Source organism: Mya arenaria, chromosome 4 (genome assembly GCF_026914265.1).
Source record: "Mya arenaria isolate MELC-2E11 chromosome 4, ASM2691426v1".
Taxonomy (NCBI): Eukaryota; Metazoa; Mollusca; class Bivalvia; order Myida; family Myidae; genus Mya; species Mya arenaria.
In genome coordinates, this window is record NC_069125.1 from 63,494,623 (window position 1) to 63,510,186 (window position 15,564).

Sequence of the window (15,564 nt, forward strand, 5' to 3'; positions counted from 1 at the left end):
ATGAAGTGTGACACCGTGGTCGCGGACGATGACACCGTACGACATGATCACCATAGGTCTGCCATGCTGCGCAGGAAACACAATTAATTGAATAGTCATGTACCATTATCTACCACATTTAAAGTGACCCTCTTACTCAATGTCAATGCGTATAACAAACATAATTTTTGACTGATAAACCTTTAACTACTTACTTAATAATGCATTTATGGAAAATATTATTTACTGATAACAAGATTGTAACTGTGTATTTAAAATAGGTGAAAATGCAAAAATATTAAATGATTGGTGAATGCTAAAAGATTTACTGTGATCTACTATGATCTCAAATGGTTGAAATACTGTGTTTGATGTACATTTCTTTCAAATTAAAATAGGAATAATAAAACAATAGTATTAATTGTGGTTAATCTTATGCGGGAGTAAGAGTGCATCTTTAAATGAGGTTGAATGCTTATTTTTCATCAACCACATAAAATGTACACATTAAGGATTTATATATTATAATATTGTGTTTAAAAAAGCTTTAATTTTTCTTTAAAATGTTTATGTAAAATATACCATAAAAACCAGAAACATATTTAAAAAAAGATGCTCGGCTGTGGTAAACCAGCGTGATGATTAATGTCCAAATGATTTGAATGTTCGACATGTTATAGAGATTGTTTTTGTTTTAATTGTTGTTTGTCAATTCCTGAGTATGTGCAGCTTTTTGAAAGGAATATCATAACCATGCTCAGTATTACAGAGTATTGCAATGTTTGACTAAACACACGTTTTTTCAATACTGACATGTTTTTACTCCTAAAAATGTAATGCATCAATAATTAGTTATTGAGAACATGAGTCTTTTAAAATGACTTAAATAAAATATCATTTTAAAATAAATATTTGACAAACAAATAGTACATAATAAAACATAAAACAACTCTTCATACATTTTTCACGTTTACTAGTAAGAATTTCTTTTTTTTATATTAAGAAAATATTTAGACAGGCTTGATTCTTATTTCAAAGTCAATTTATTCTCTTTAATTATTCAATTTATATCTCAAGGCATTTCTGTCCCTTTGAACTCCTTCATGCTCTGGAGCCAAAGGCCGCGGACTGCTGACCAGACCCATCAGGGACCCCGTAGTCCCCTGGCCCCAAGCATTTTTCCACTAATTGGTCAGCGCTTTAGCACGACCCAAAATGATGTTTGTTAAGCAGGTCTCAATGCAAGGATGGAAAACAAAGCAGGACACCAAAAAGCAATCAAGTCTGAAAACAATGTGTATACTATTTTTAGCGTTTTACTCCTTGTGTTACCCTTTAAAAGATGATCCGTCTAAACTTTTCTGGAAAAATCGATTTTTAAATAAAAGACTAACAGCATGATAAAATAACGACATGAAAAATGCATTTTGATTCTGTGCATATCATTTCAGTCTTACTTCATGAATGTTGTCATTCATGAAGATCGAAGAACCAATAAGTTAAGACAACGGCAACATACACAACATAGATTGACAGAGCTTCATGCAATATTTCAGAGACTAGTTCTAAATGGAATTACCATTATATACAATTTTATATCATAAAATCCACAACAAAAGCAAAACATGCAGATGCCAATGCCAAGCTGATCATGGTTGATAAAGGGGAATAATTCACCAAACATTTAAGACAGAGTTATTGGATTCGCCACACATATTCATGTTGTTGTTGTCAAAACAAGAACTGAATGTTATGGATACTGGTTACTAATTTTTACCTACATGTATTCACAAAATATGGTTGCAAATTTTCTAGACATTTAACTAGCTGGCACTGTCTTCTTTTGGTCTTGTAACCAGATTGAAAAGAACATGCATGGTGTGTCTTACATACAGATACCCCAGTAGTAAATCTGACTGTAATCTCTGGGCCTGTGTTTACAAAACATGGTCAGGTTTTAGACTTAAACTTTGAATCTGACTTTTACCCCCATAAATTCTGTTCTTGCAAGAAGTTGGTGGAGGAAATGTATATTAAATATTTTCTGCACTAATCAAAATCTGATTTTGAGTTGACTCAGGCTTGAGCATTTGTGTAAACACAGGCCCAGGTTTGATCATAAACTGTATTTTCTGAAAATTTTAACCATCACCGGGATGTTCGATAGTAGATTAAAAGTAAGGTTCAACGATAGCAAAACACAACACTGAATCTAACCTTGCTTCTAATTGTTGAATGCTAGAGGCAAAATGGCAAATAAGAAATAGAAATAATAAGGAGAGTAATGTGATGCCTTTGAAGTATAAAAATAAATTGCTTCGGTATGACAATATAAAAGATAAGTTTGTCACATTGCTACAGAAATAATTGTATCAAACTGTATCTTACAATGCAATGCCAATGGGTTAAATGAAAGTAATGAATCTTTAAAGATAGCTCATACAATAATATGATAACCAAAGATTACCGGTACCGTGGAACAGGACACAATTTCTCGAAATATCTTGTGTTCTTCATAACAGAATTAAGATAAGCTTACATTTGAAGAGTTTTTTTTGACTATCTTAATGGTAATCATGATCAAATATTTTTTATTTAGTAAAATCAAGATTAAGTTATACATTTGGATTAATGCAATAAGCTACTTAAACTTGTTACGCTTAAGAAATTCGAGAAATGGCAACCAGGTATACATGTATAGATTATTAGAAAACATAACTTTAGAAAGCTTTTGCGAACAAGAAGCAGAAATTATATGTAATAAAATAACTTCAGGTGCTAATTGTAATATTAAGCACTTAAATTTATGCCAAGATGAGGAAGCCATTTTACGATAAATTGTACGAAAATCAGACTTCCTATAAACTTTTTCTAGGACACATACATGATTGAGAGTAGTACATACCATGGCATCCTTAGACTTGGGTACATAGTGGTGGATGTCCTTGACAGAGGCTATCATGAAGGGCACACGGTCCTCCAGCACCTGGAAGTTGTACATGTTCATTTAAAAAACTGGAAAGAATTCACATGTTTTGGAAGGCAATGAAACATTGACAAGATTTGGTAAGATAATATCCGGAGTATTTCATTGCAAACAAAACCTTACATACCTTGAAATAATCAGTTTTCAAAGAAACACTGATGTCAAAATGAAATATTGTCATTTAAGAATTTTTGAAATTTTACTGATCGTACATCATTAAGGGCCTCTTGAGAGAGACTCCTGAAGGACAACAGAACCCCCACAATGGTCATCCGCAGCAACACACTGTCCACATCTGCAAAATGAAGTACCACAGTGGATTAAACTCTGCAAATATAATGATTCGAGTATTTGGTGCAATGGCCAAAAAATGGTACTTAAAGAGCCTGCCTACCCCTACTCATTGCTAAACTTGAGAAAACAGAACAGAGACAATAACAGGCAGTCACTGGTCACCACATCTGCAGTTAAGAATTACAATAACAAAATCTGAACCTACCAATGGTCTATTATCTAAGTACAACCTGCATAAATTCATAAATAAGTGGCCATATTGTTGATGCATAATTAGAGCAAGTTGATTAAGAATCAACCAAATTCACATTTAAAACTAAGCCAAATGCAGGTCTAAAGTGCTAAGGCACCTTTACTGGTCCAAAGATTCATGTCCCTACTTCATATTTAAGGTGTCCACCAAAAGCAATCATTGATTCCAAGCCTAAAACTGTAGGAAGTTACAACTACATAGTACAACAAACAGTGGTACCAGTTAATAATGGCAATAAAAGCAATAAGTGGGTTCAAGTTCACAGGTAAAACAAGTGGTAAAAGTTAATAACTACAGCAATCAATGGCTTCAAGTTTACAGCTTAAACAAACACATGTCTTAAAGCTGCACTCTCACAGATATATTGTTCTTACAACTTTTTTTTAGCAGTCTTATATATCTGGTTTTCATGCATTTTCGCAAAAAAAATTTTTTTGTCAAAACGTTCAATCTGTGAGAGTGCAGCTTTAAGTACATGTATATAGATGAAACAACCAGTGGTCTCCAACTGTGCATCTGCTTTTAACAGTTAACCAAGGGGCATAACCTGACAAGTATATTAGCCAAAAATGAGGGACTTCCTACACATGAGGCAGATCCATGATGTACTGGTATGACACTTCAACAATAGCTCAGGGGTTGCATATTTGATCCTATGCCTCAAAACTAAAATACTTAACTGGCTTCCGAGAGGGACTTCTCGGAGTGCTATGAATCACTGCTATACACTGGAGCACATTAAAGAACCAGTGGTAGCTCTATCTGCTTGTGCACTATGACCCATACATAACCTATCAAGACTGAAACTTTTCCAAGGGCCGCTGCATATGAACAGTCTAGTTGCACCATCAGATAAATATCCACACATTGTTGCATATACATCTTACGTGCATTGTACCAAGTTTCAAATTTACAAAAAACAACAGACAAGCAAAAATGCCAGGTTTCACTGAATCAAACAGACAATGATTATTAACTTTTAAAAGCCAAAAACTGCTTATTTATTTAAAAGAATTACAGTATCAACATACGAATCAAAGGGTCCAGTTGCAAAGTAAGGGAGAGATATCAAGAAAGAAAAAGGGCAGATAATCTTGTACACATCATAACTATATTGATCCTATATAAAACTGTTTACGAATGAATATACGGTACACATATATAAGACAGAAACCTTCTGTACACTGCAGATAAATTTCCTTTATAAATACAAAAGCAAATCAATTTAACACAAAGAATAATAATTAAACCATTTTTTGAGATGGTGCATTTTGTCAATTATCTAATTGTATTTAAGCGAATGTTTGCAACATCAATCCCTGCACATAATTCTCATAATGGCAGATGTTTGCAACATTACAACCAGCACCTCATCCTCATACTGGCAGATGTTTGAAACATTACAGCCATCACCTCATCCTCATACTGGCAGATGTTTTTAACATTACAAACAGCACCTAATTCTCATACTGGCAGATTTGCGACATGAAAAACCAGCACCTAATTCCTCTTAATGGCAGATATTTGCAACATGAAAACCAGCACCTAATTCTTCTTAATGGCAGATGTTTGCAACATGAAAACCAGCACCTCATCCACATACTGGCAGATATTTTCAACATTGCAACCAGCACCTCATCCTTATACTGGCTAGGGATAATGCCCTAAAAGCTTACATGAAAGAAAGAAATTGTATTGTTGACTGTACGTCATCGATATCATCACAACCGGCTAGATATCAATGACGCAAGGTAGATTGCCAGCCAAGTGACTGGCTACATTATCAATTGTGTTATACATGTGTAGATACAAGTTCAAATCTAAATCATGTACTAGTGTGTTGGCAGAAAGAGTGAATTCATGCCATGTATTCATACTTAGATGTCTTAAATACTTGAGCAATATGTTATCGAACAAAAAAGAAGGGATCAACAATGAATTCATGCATATAAAATAAAAACAGATGCTACAGGCAGGGTAATATTGCTTTCAAATACCTCTTTCTGAATGCTTTTCTTTTGCTAAAATAATGAACAAAACAAAATGAACATAAACAAATAAAACATCCTCTACTGCTCGACATATCAGAAGCAGGTCTAGCCTAGTTTTTACTGGCATCAACAGACATTTACAGCGTGTTAGCTGGTTGTCAAATATGCTGCAATAATCATAACCAACTGGTGACATTAACAATATTTGTCTCATAAATTCAGACTTCAACATACATGCATGTAATACAATTTTGTAAATACAAGTGTGTTTCCTCCGGGTACTCCGTTTCATCTCACAGCATGAGACCACACTCATAAAACACATGCTAATGAGAGTGATATATAAGCTGCATCGCATAATTTTAGGCCTTCAGAGATATATTTGCTTTTATAATTTTGGGGTATTTGAATAAATGACATTTCAGGAAGTTATTCTGAACATTTCATGATGATATCACTTATATTGCGTAAGAAACATGTTTACAAGTGAACCATGCATTGCACATTTTAAATACTAAATTTGACATTATTCACATGACGTCATATTGACATAACAAAAATACAATTTATTCAAATGACATGCAAAATTAATGTATCAATATTTCAACTAGCTTATAATTTAATTTTTATCTTAGCATGAATCTTTATGGAACATAAATCAAGAATAAAATAAGATTCAATTTTGTATTTTTAACACATTGGGCCGTTTAATCACAGATTATAAATGCAGTCAAAATAAGTCAGGACAAAATCCGAGGTTACTATGGAAACATGAGTAAACCAATGGTCATAAACCTTCAAAAGAAAGAAGTTTGAAAGCAATTGATATAGATAGAAAAAATAATTATTTTGGGCATTTTTATTAATGATCATGTCCGAAGGCCCAAAATCGTGCGATGCCACTCATATATCAACTGTTGCAAAATAAATGCATTTAATCTAAGTATATTTTCAGAGTTGTTAAACGTCACTTAAAAAAGAAGGATGATTATTTATTATTATTTTTTTGCAGAATTTATGAGACATCTCTGCTAAAAAAAAATGTGGGGCAGAATTTATGAGACATCCCTCCTAAACAAAGTTTGCAGTCCAGGTTTTGTTGTGTGGACTCACCAGGCGAAGTGTTGGCCCTCAAGTCTAGAAACAACAGGTATGGGTTAGGTGAGTTCAGATTGAAGAGAGAAAAGATGAAGGATGGAACATGAAGGGACTCTGTATAAAAGGTAAACACATTTACTGACCTTAAGAACTATACATCTTTTATTTCCTTTTCTTACGATTACACTGTGGCTATTGTATTTAGAATGTGAAGTAAGAGAAACATAAAGTAGATGAATACCCATGAAATGGTAGAGTTGTTTCTACTCCTGAACAACAAATTGCATAAAGAAACAGAAATTAGGATATACATTGAACAAATTTCCTATAACTAAATGTACAATTTATGTTGTTTCAATAAAATAGTACTTACAAATTCATATCATAAATAAAATGTAGCAAGTCACCATATTAAGATAATAATGTTTGATCGTGTGAATATGTTTTTCCCGTTTATTTTCAAAGCAAAGCCTCAGCTTCCCTTCCCTTTATTGACATGTGTAAAACCTACACTAGAAAAACAAAATCTGTTTTTCATTAGATTACCGGTAAACATAATTTCTACTTACTGACAAGTTTCTTGAATAGTTCTCTCATAACCTCTGGCCGGTCGAAACTAGTTCTCAGCTGGGCCAACACATCCTTGTTTGCGACCACAAGTTTCTGTGCATAAAATTTTTGAAGCTGTTAGAAAACACTGACTGGGTAAAAAATTGATACAAGATATACAGTAACAGAAATCTGCTGAAGGATTACTAGAGCTGGAAAATACAATTCTGAAAATCAAACTACATATGTCTGAAAGGGAAAACAACAACTTTACAAGTAATAATAAGTGTTATTCCAGTTTCTAATAAAACACAATCAAAATGTAAAGAAGTTTTCTAGTTATTATAACATAAAAACTGATTATTCCTGTAAAACTCTACTACTGCAGTGATGACTCTAGATTTATGTGTTCCACCTGTGCCCCCACCCTACCTTGAGTTCCTCGACCTGATTGGCAACATGAAACATGAGCTTCTCCCCCATATACTTCATCCCGTACGGACCTATCAGCTCCGCTAGCGCTTTCAACTCTGAAACATTAACCAAAGGTATATATCAGAGACATGTTCGAACATTTGTTTCAATTTTGCTAATCAAAATTGAAATGGGTATATTTATAAATTCAAACCTGCATAAATTCATTTTTTTACTGTTTCTTTAAATTATGAATGCTTTCTAAACAATAAAGACACAAAACCCAGTTATCACAATCCCCATTCCAGTATTACTTTCTTAAATGAAAACAACATTTTTCCAATGAGTTTTGCACAAATCAACAAACATACCATGCAAAGTTATGAGTTGCCAAGGTTTTTCCGACATACCTGTAAGGTCAGCATACTCCTCTGCAGCGAAGGGCACCTGTTGTCCCTCGTGTGGAAGACTGACAAAGGCCTTCTGGCTTGGGGAGAAGATGATCTGGCCAACATTACACGTCACCTTTCGTAGAAACACCTCTAGGTACCTGAGACAGCAAACCAACCATGTAAAATTGTAAATATCTAGTTGGGTTTCATGTTTCAATTAAAGTATAAGGGTGAATGTATGAAGCATATTCAATATCTGGTCAAAAGAATATTTTATTTTTTACAAATTTAAAAGTCTAAGGAAGTTGATCATCACAGAAATTAAACTACTTTATGATAGAGCTTTGATGCATAAATGAAATTTTCACATGTGTTACCAGTTGGAGTAGTTGTGTGTGATGGTTTTCTCGCCACTGAAGCTGTCCAGGGCCTGTGTCTGCTGGGGAAGCACGTTGTTGAACACCCGGGCAATGTCAATGTGCACTGCAGGTAAGTTAAATAATAAATAATATCTCTTCATCATATCCCCTTCATCTTAATCCAGACAATTCATTGCAGTAAGGTTGAGCTAATTTGAATTAATTTCACTGTGACGCCAATGCCTTAGTTGAACTACATGTACAAAGAGCTATACACATATTTTAATTTCTTATATTTATTGCTTTAATTAACAATTATTTTTCCTCTCTCAAAATTAAGTCTAAATATAAGATATAACAAATAGTTTAAAGGTAACAAGATTCACCCAAACAAGTGAAACCTACCATAGTTTTCAATGGACTGGAGGACACTCATGATGGCCTTGACACTGCACAGCAGCTCCGAGGGTTTGGCAATCTCGTTTGTCTCTGGGTTGTACATCATCATACCCACCAGTGCCCTGCAATAACGCACATGGTGATCAGTAACATTACACTAGGGTTTAGAATGTAGAACATTGCATCCACTTCATTACTGCTATGTCAATGTACATGTATATTTGGCACACGGATGATACATCAATAGACTACAAGATTTGTTTGACTTTTTCACTTTTTAAATAAGTAATTTTATGAATATTATATGTGATCTATAAGATTTACAGACATCTTAAGCAAAAACAATATGCATATATAATTAGGCAACCATAGAAAGTCTCATGTACATTTTTATCCATAAATATTCATCCAGAGAATGCAGAAATGTGAAGGAAAAGACAATGGGAAACTTGAAGCAATTTTCTTGACTATGATACCAAAGACATATATGATATAAGGAGAAAACGTCTGTACAATTTCATATTGTACTCAGCAGTAGTAACAACAGAAGGAAAGGCTGGACATATGAAGGGAAAGACATGAGAAAACTGAAAGCACAGTATCATCAACAAAACTGACAAACACTTTCTATTAAGGCTCTTATAAAAATAGGAGGCTAGTACATCTATCATGAATTCATTACATTTATTTACAACATTGATTTTTTTTCTACAGCGGCAATTCAATACTTTTAATTCCTTTTCCATCTAAATTGAAAACAACTTACAGAAGAAATACATGTATACCATAAAATATACAAACTCATTTATTACTGTATAACAAAACATGACTCCTAAATCATCACTGCATTCATGATATGATCATTGCAGTAAAAGTTTGTGATTCATGCTGCTGTATGTGCTCAATAAAAAAGAAACAGTGAAAGAACAAAGGGAGTTATCATAATATTGTACACCATTTCACCATCTTCAAAAAATAAAATGAGCAATAACAAATTATTATATTTATTATGCAACAAAATGTTTGATGCAAAAAACTATGAAAATATGGTCTATATCTTGCTGAAATTCAGCTTCAACGTTAGTAGGTTACATTTGAATTCAGGTTCCCTTATTATTTTGGTATAATTGCAATTGGTTTGGTGTCTTAAGATTTTTTTTTATTATGGCCTTGAAATAGTTCTATACACCAAATACAAGTTTGTGATAAAAACACTGGAAATGGCCTTGCTATATATCTTACCGGTATTTTAGATGTGTATATTCAATGACAAATGATATTCCCCTTCAACTCACACTTCACAGTACATGTTATCATCAATCAATGTGTTCCATATATATTGAATTGTGTAGGTCATTTTAATACTTATGAAAGTCACTATAAATGCTATCTTAAAAAAAATATTAAGGAATAACATAGGATTTATAAGCAAGGTAAGATTTGTATGGAACCGTTTCTGTACATGTACAAAACTGACAATGACTAACAAAGCTTCACAAAGAGTTTACTGCCTTAAATTTGGAAATATCATTAGATATGCCACTTTAACATAGATGAAAAAGTTATCTTTATCTCTGAAAGCAAGGGTATTTTGATTGTAGTTTTGATTTAATACAAAGCAGATATGTGACTTCCTAACATACACTGTAGTATTAATTCATTAGCAAGAAAATGTCTTTATTTTCTTCACAAAGCTTCCATCTTTTTTTTCTAGTTGGATAAACAGACGCAAACACTTGTTTGTAGAAAATCAAGTTCTTATCTTGCTTAGAATCAAATATATGCAAGTTTGAAACTTAGTGTAACTGAAAACAATGTGTCTTTTTTCCAGAGAGGGTTGGGGCTGTTTCATCAAGGATCAAGGCTCAATTCCGTTCCCAGGAACGACCGTCATCTATGCAATGCTGCTGTTTAAAATCTGTGTTAGGTACAAAATTGCTCCAAGCATTCTTGATGAAACAGTCCCACGTCCACCATTTATATTAAGAATTCATAAATAAAGTTTTTTTGAACTACATGTAGAACTCATGCTATCTGATCGATTTCTGATTTTGATCATGCTTTAAAAAGTATATGTTATCGTATAGAGTCTGCTCTTAAGGTCATGCATGTTTAGGGTACATTTTCACATCTCGCTACTGACAGTCTACTTGTATTCAGGCAAAGACTTCAAGGTACATACTTATCCTTAAACACATCTTTGAATGTAAACATTCTTAAATAGAAATAATCAACAGTGATAAATAAGACAAGCTTCTTCTTCTTCTTCTTCTATATATACATAACAATCTTTCACGTCCGTATATTATATTATTATATATTATTAGCAAAAGTTATGAAATGCTATACAATATATAAACTATTGGCATGAGTGTAATGTATCTCGATCCTGATTACAAGAAATTAGTAATTAATGACAGGAAAATAATTATTATTTGGTAAAAAGGGTCATTAAAAATTATAACAGGTATTATAAACAAGAGAGCCACACAACTATGCAAATGCTTGCCCATTATTCTCAGTTGATGAAGGCACAGAACTTGACAATTAGTTCACTATGAGTTATGAAACTTGCTACACATCTGCATATTGTGAAAGTGAAGAAGTGTACCAAGTTTGATCTCAATATTATCAATGTTTTTCAATTATGGCAGACATTAATGCTCTTGCAACAACAACATACAAGATTCCTGATGAAAAAACCAAGGCTATGCAGACACTATTACCTTTTTCAAAAACAGAGAATCTAATGTCATGAATAGATGAGAATAACATAAGTTTTTCTCATAAGACGTCAATCTTAAAATTAAATGATCTTGGTAGTGAAAACTTCCTTCTCAAATACAAATACAAAAGTTATCTGTGAGAACATGTAGATAAACTTTCACCAAAAAGATTTATTCTAAGAAAGCCAGAACCTACTTGTTGAAGCGAGTTTCCAGCTGTTGGTGAAAGAATTCGCGCGGCACAAATCCGTGTTCCCAGACGTTGATCACACTACTGTAGTTGATGGCAAAGCACAGCTCTGTCAGGGCCATGTGCAGCTTGTCCATCCTAAAATACAAACATCTCATGTTAGGTTTTGCTTAAGAGTTTAAGAAGGGTGCTGAATCCCTGCCCTTTTTGATAGTACCCTTCTGCCCTCATGGAGACCAACATGTTCACCCATTCTGCCTTCATAGAATTGAATGTTTATTATACTTTTCTAAATTTGTTTTTTTAAAAACTAATCATATGATTATAAATGCATACAATATTGATACATTTAGCAGCTAAAAACTAAAACCAGCTGAATGAAACACTGTTTACATTTGTGGTCATAATATTTTAAATTTTAGCAGCCCACTACAATATGCCCTTTCACCCTGCCCCTTTTCTGCAGTACAGTGCATTTGTTAAATCTTGGCTGAAACCCTAAGGTAGCAACTGAAAAATGCACAAAATTAAGATAAAATTAATTTATGACATTAACTGGAACTACAAATTCTACATTTTTATGACACAACCCGGAGTTAATTTAATTTTCATTTAAGTTGAAGCTATCATGGAATCTGTTCAAGAGAATTTGGTAATACAGCATCTCACAGCAAACATAATGTGGCACAATGAATATATAATATGAATCTTTTATTCCTTGAGAGAAGTTCTTGAACATAAAGAGGTGAATTCTTCAGGTATTAAAACGCACATTATGAACATTATGAACCAGACAATGACCACATTAAGACATCTAAAGCACTTCCCTATCTACACATGTACATGAACTATTAGTTACACTGTTAGTAGCTATAGGTGTACGGTATATACACCCTCAATGGTTTCATACCATAGTACCTTAAATTAGTAGCGGTATATGGATTACAAGGGGGGTATGGATTATACCCCCTCCACGTGATGGCTCTAGACCAATCGAATAGCATCATTTATGTAGGTGGTGAGATATATGTTAGTTACCTGGTGAAATTTTCCCTGTTTTTGCGAGCACTCTCCTGGCCTGGTTTGACCACCTCCTTTGTGTCTCCACCCTTCTTCTTGTCCTTGCTGGGCTTCTTCTTCTGCGATGTCTGAACTGTGTGCTTTGGTAACAACTGTAAACACAATCTCAAAAGTTTACTTGACTGAAACTCAAGATTTCGACACAGTTTTTGATTGATTTATTAGAATTATCAACAATTTGAAGGCATGAAGAGGAATTCATGCCAAATACGATAAAGGAAAGTATGAGCTATAAGCATAGAATAAACACATTAAATAACTCTTCAGATATAACCAATTGCTCTAGACAATAATATATCCATGTATGTGTGCTAAATTCCCCCAACCCTGCAGCCTACCTGGTAGTTGAGGAGGCAGTGCTCCTCGCAGATAGCTGTGATCACCTGGTTCACCTCCTCTGCCATGTCCTTAAGGAACCAGTGGGCATACTGTACACTTGTTGTGCCGATAGAGTGGCGCTGGAATTGAAAATAGTGAATGTCATGATCTCAAAAACTACAGAATAGTTAGGGCAAAATAGAAATGTTAAACATAGTCAACACTATGATGAATAATAATCATTATATTAAAACCATTATCCAATCAAAATGGATGTCCTTGAGTTTTAGCTAATGTAGACATGCCTTGGTCAATTTACATATGCCCTAAATTCAACACAGATGAATTATTGGGTAAGACAAAAGTCGTCCAATTAAAATGCCATTGCTTATCATATAGAGGATACTTGTTTGTTACAGTGTAAGATAGCAAAATATTTTACCGAAAATGCACAAAAAGTTATTTTTACTTTTGGTGTTCATAAGTGGACTTAAATTGAAATAAGCAATTTTTCTTTTTTACTTAATGCTTTCATTTCATTAAAAATGATATTTATTTGACACTGAATTGGAAAACCGTGCAAAATTTTAGCTCAATGGCTTCGAATCTGACTTAATTGATTTTTCTTCCCAGCATATATCTTTATATTTGTTTCTTAAAGACAAGTGGGCCAATACTTCAGAAACAGTCAAATTTTATTTGGATTTTTTTTCAATTAACCACTGAAAGGCATGAAATAAAAGAATACAGACCATGGGATATGATTGTGAAGGTCAAAGTTATTCTGTTACCTCCTCCGGACACAGAGTGTGTGTGGCGTTCATGAAGTGACTGCAGATCATTGGGAAGACAACGCAGTATCGGTGCTGGGCAGGAAACTCCATACACTGCTTGAATTGGTTCTCAAACAATGTTGTATAGAAACTAAAAAACAACAATTAATAGGTACATTACATTTTGGGGAACGTCATTTCTGATAAAGCCATTTCCGGATGGGCATAGGAACAAAGCAAAATCTTTGCCTATAAGAACTTGCACTAAATCAGTGCATTCTGACTTTTTCAGGCATCAGGAACTACAACATACATTCCTTGTAAGCATTCTTTCTAAGTTATGGTTATTTAAAAGTAATAATATTCAACAACAGCTCAATAAAATACAACACATAAGCGTACCAGTATATGGAAAGGTCGGAGACTTCGTTAATGACTTCATCAAGGTCATCGACCATGCGGGTGTGGAAGATGATTGTATTAATGTGTTTTGGGAGGTCCGTGTGGTCCTTCAACACCAGCCCTGCCTTGCTCACACTTGTGTATGCCTGCAAATGTAGTTCAAGGGTTATTCATGAATCAAGAGTATTCCAGATGAGGTTACCACTGAGTATAAATGAGAGAGTATCCGTATTATCAAGCCTTTAATATTAATCAAACGAAATTCAGTATTCTTTACATAAAATGTTCCTATATAACAGTAGTTGTAATGTGATGTATGTGTGTTACTTTTAAATAACTAAGTATGATCTACATATACACAAACTCATTTACTTGTTATCACTGGTTGTCATTACAATAATCTATTTCAAACAACATAAACATGGCAAGCTGCAAGAAGTCCTATGTTCTGTCTAGAAAGAACCCACCTGTAGTCTGAACCAGTCCAGCCGCAGACCTCGGAAGTCAAACATCTCATTCTCCTCCACTGAAAACAGAGAGAACAGGAAATAAACATGTAAGTGACGTGCTTACCCGCAAAGAAGAAATTCTCAAAGTTTTATAAATATCAAAGGGGCACAATAAAAGTAAATAATCAAAACAAAATAAGCATATGATTTGTGGACAGATATAAAAAAGTATAAGCCTTTATAAATGGAGTTTTCAGTTAAAAGCTTAGAGGCCACAAATTCCGCATTTAAAAAAGGTGCCAAAATATCGCTAATAAATTTTTGACCTGCAAACATATCAAATGCTTTTTCTTTTTTTTTGAACTGATCTTTTAAGTCCAATGAGTTAAACATAATAATGTATTAAAATTAACATTTCTTTTGTGCATCGATCAAGTGTAAAGCCATAGTGTGCCCTCCAAAACAATTATTTTGATTACAATTCTAGATAGCTAAACATTTCACTTTACACTACATTTGCAAAATAAAACTTTCCGAGCAAAACTGTTTGCATCACATCCATACAAACAGCACTAACCAGCATAGCAGAACAGTATAAAAGTTCTACTAATGAATGTAAGTGCTGTATCAGTACTTGGATATACAGTTGAAGTTAAACCTACCTTGTCTGACTGTGAGGGAGGATATAGATGTGGAGAAGGAGGACAGGATGATGGACTCGTCCTCTGGGCACATGTTCAGGTTCTGTAATGGTGTGAAGGGCAGTGAAAACAGAGCAGTTATATCTGTCAATGCTATTCACTAACAGTGTAACTAAAATTCTTGTAATTACATCTACATCATGTATGAAACTACAGGGTAAGGATATGACTATGATTGTGTGACAAGGTTTCTAAATTCTGATTTATTAAT

General features: G+C 33.7%; 1 protein-coding gene across 5 annotated transcripts in view; it reads right to left on the minus strand.

The window, feature by feature from the left end:
* The window catches only part of LOC128230185 (membrane-associated protein Hem-like), a 31,729-nt gene that overhangs the window by 5,430 nt on the left and 10,735 nt on the right, over nucleotides 1–15,564 (minus strand). The window contains exons 14-29 of one of the 5 annotated variants that reach the window (XM_052942242.1): nucleotides 15,315–15,396; nucleotides 14,671–14,729; nucleotides 14,204–14,349; nucleotides 13,820–13,952; nucleotides 13,049–13,168; nucleotides 12,669–12,802; nucleotides 11,637–11,768; nucleotides 10,897–10,929; nucleotides 8,721–8,836; nucleotides 8,334–8,439; nucleotides 7,975–8,114; nucleotides 7,583–7,680; nucleotides 7,171–7,264; nucleotides 5,510–5,533; nucleotides 3,178–3,260; nucleotides 2,885–2,965 (exon numbers count right to left, since the gene is read on the minus strand). In XM_052942242.1, the coding sequence (XP_052798202.1) occupies nucleotides 2,885–2,965; nucleotides 3,178–3,260; nucleotides 5,510–5,533; nucleotides 7,171–7,264; nucleotides 7,583–7,680; nucleotides 7,975–8,114; nucleotides 8,334–8,439; nucleotides 8,721–8,836; nucleotides 10,897–10,929; nucleotides 11,637–11,768; nucleotides 12,669–12,802; nucleotides 13,049–13,168; nucleotides 13,820–13,952; nucleotides 14,204–14,349; nucleotides 14,671–14,729; nucleotides 15,315–15,396 (1,581 nt within the window). Of the gene's footprint in view, nucleotides 1–2,884; nucleotides 2,966–3,177; nucleotides 3,261–5,509; nucleotides 5,534–6,616; nucleotides 6,641–7,170; nucleotides 7,265–7,582; nucleotides 7,681–7,974; nucleotides 8,115–8,333; nucleotides 8,440–8,720; nucleotides 8,837–10,896; nucleotides 10,930–11,636; nucleotides 11,769–12,668; nucleotides 12,803–13,048; nucleotides 13,169–13,819; nucleotides 13,953–14,203; nucleotides 14,350–14,670; nucleotides 14,730–15,314; nucleotides 15,397–15,564 lie in introns of all 5 variants that reach the window. The other 4 variants (XM_052942243.1, XM_052942245.1, XM_052942244.1 and 1 more) reach the window with 4 other exon arrangements.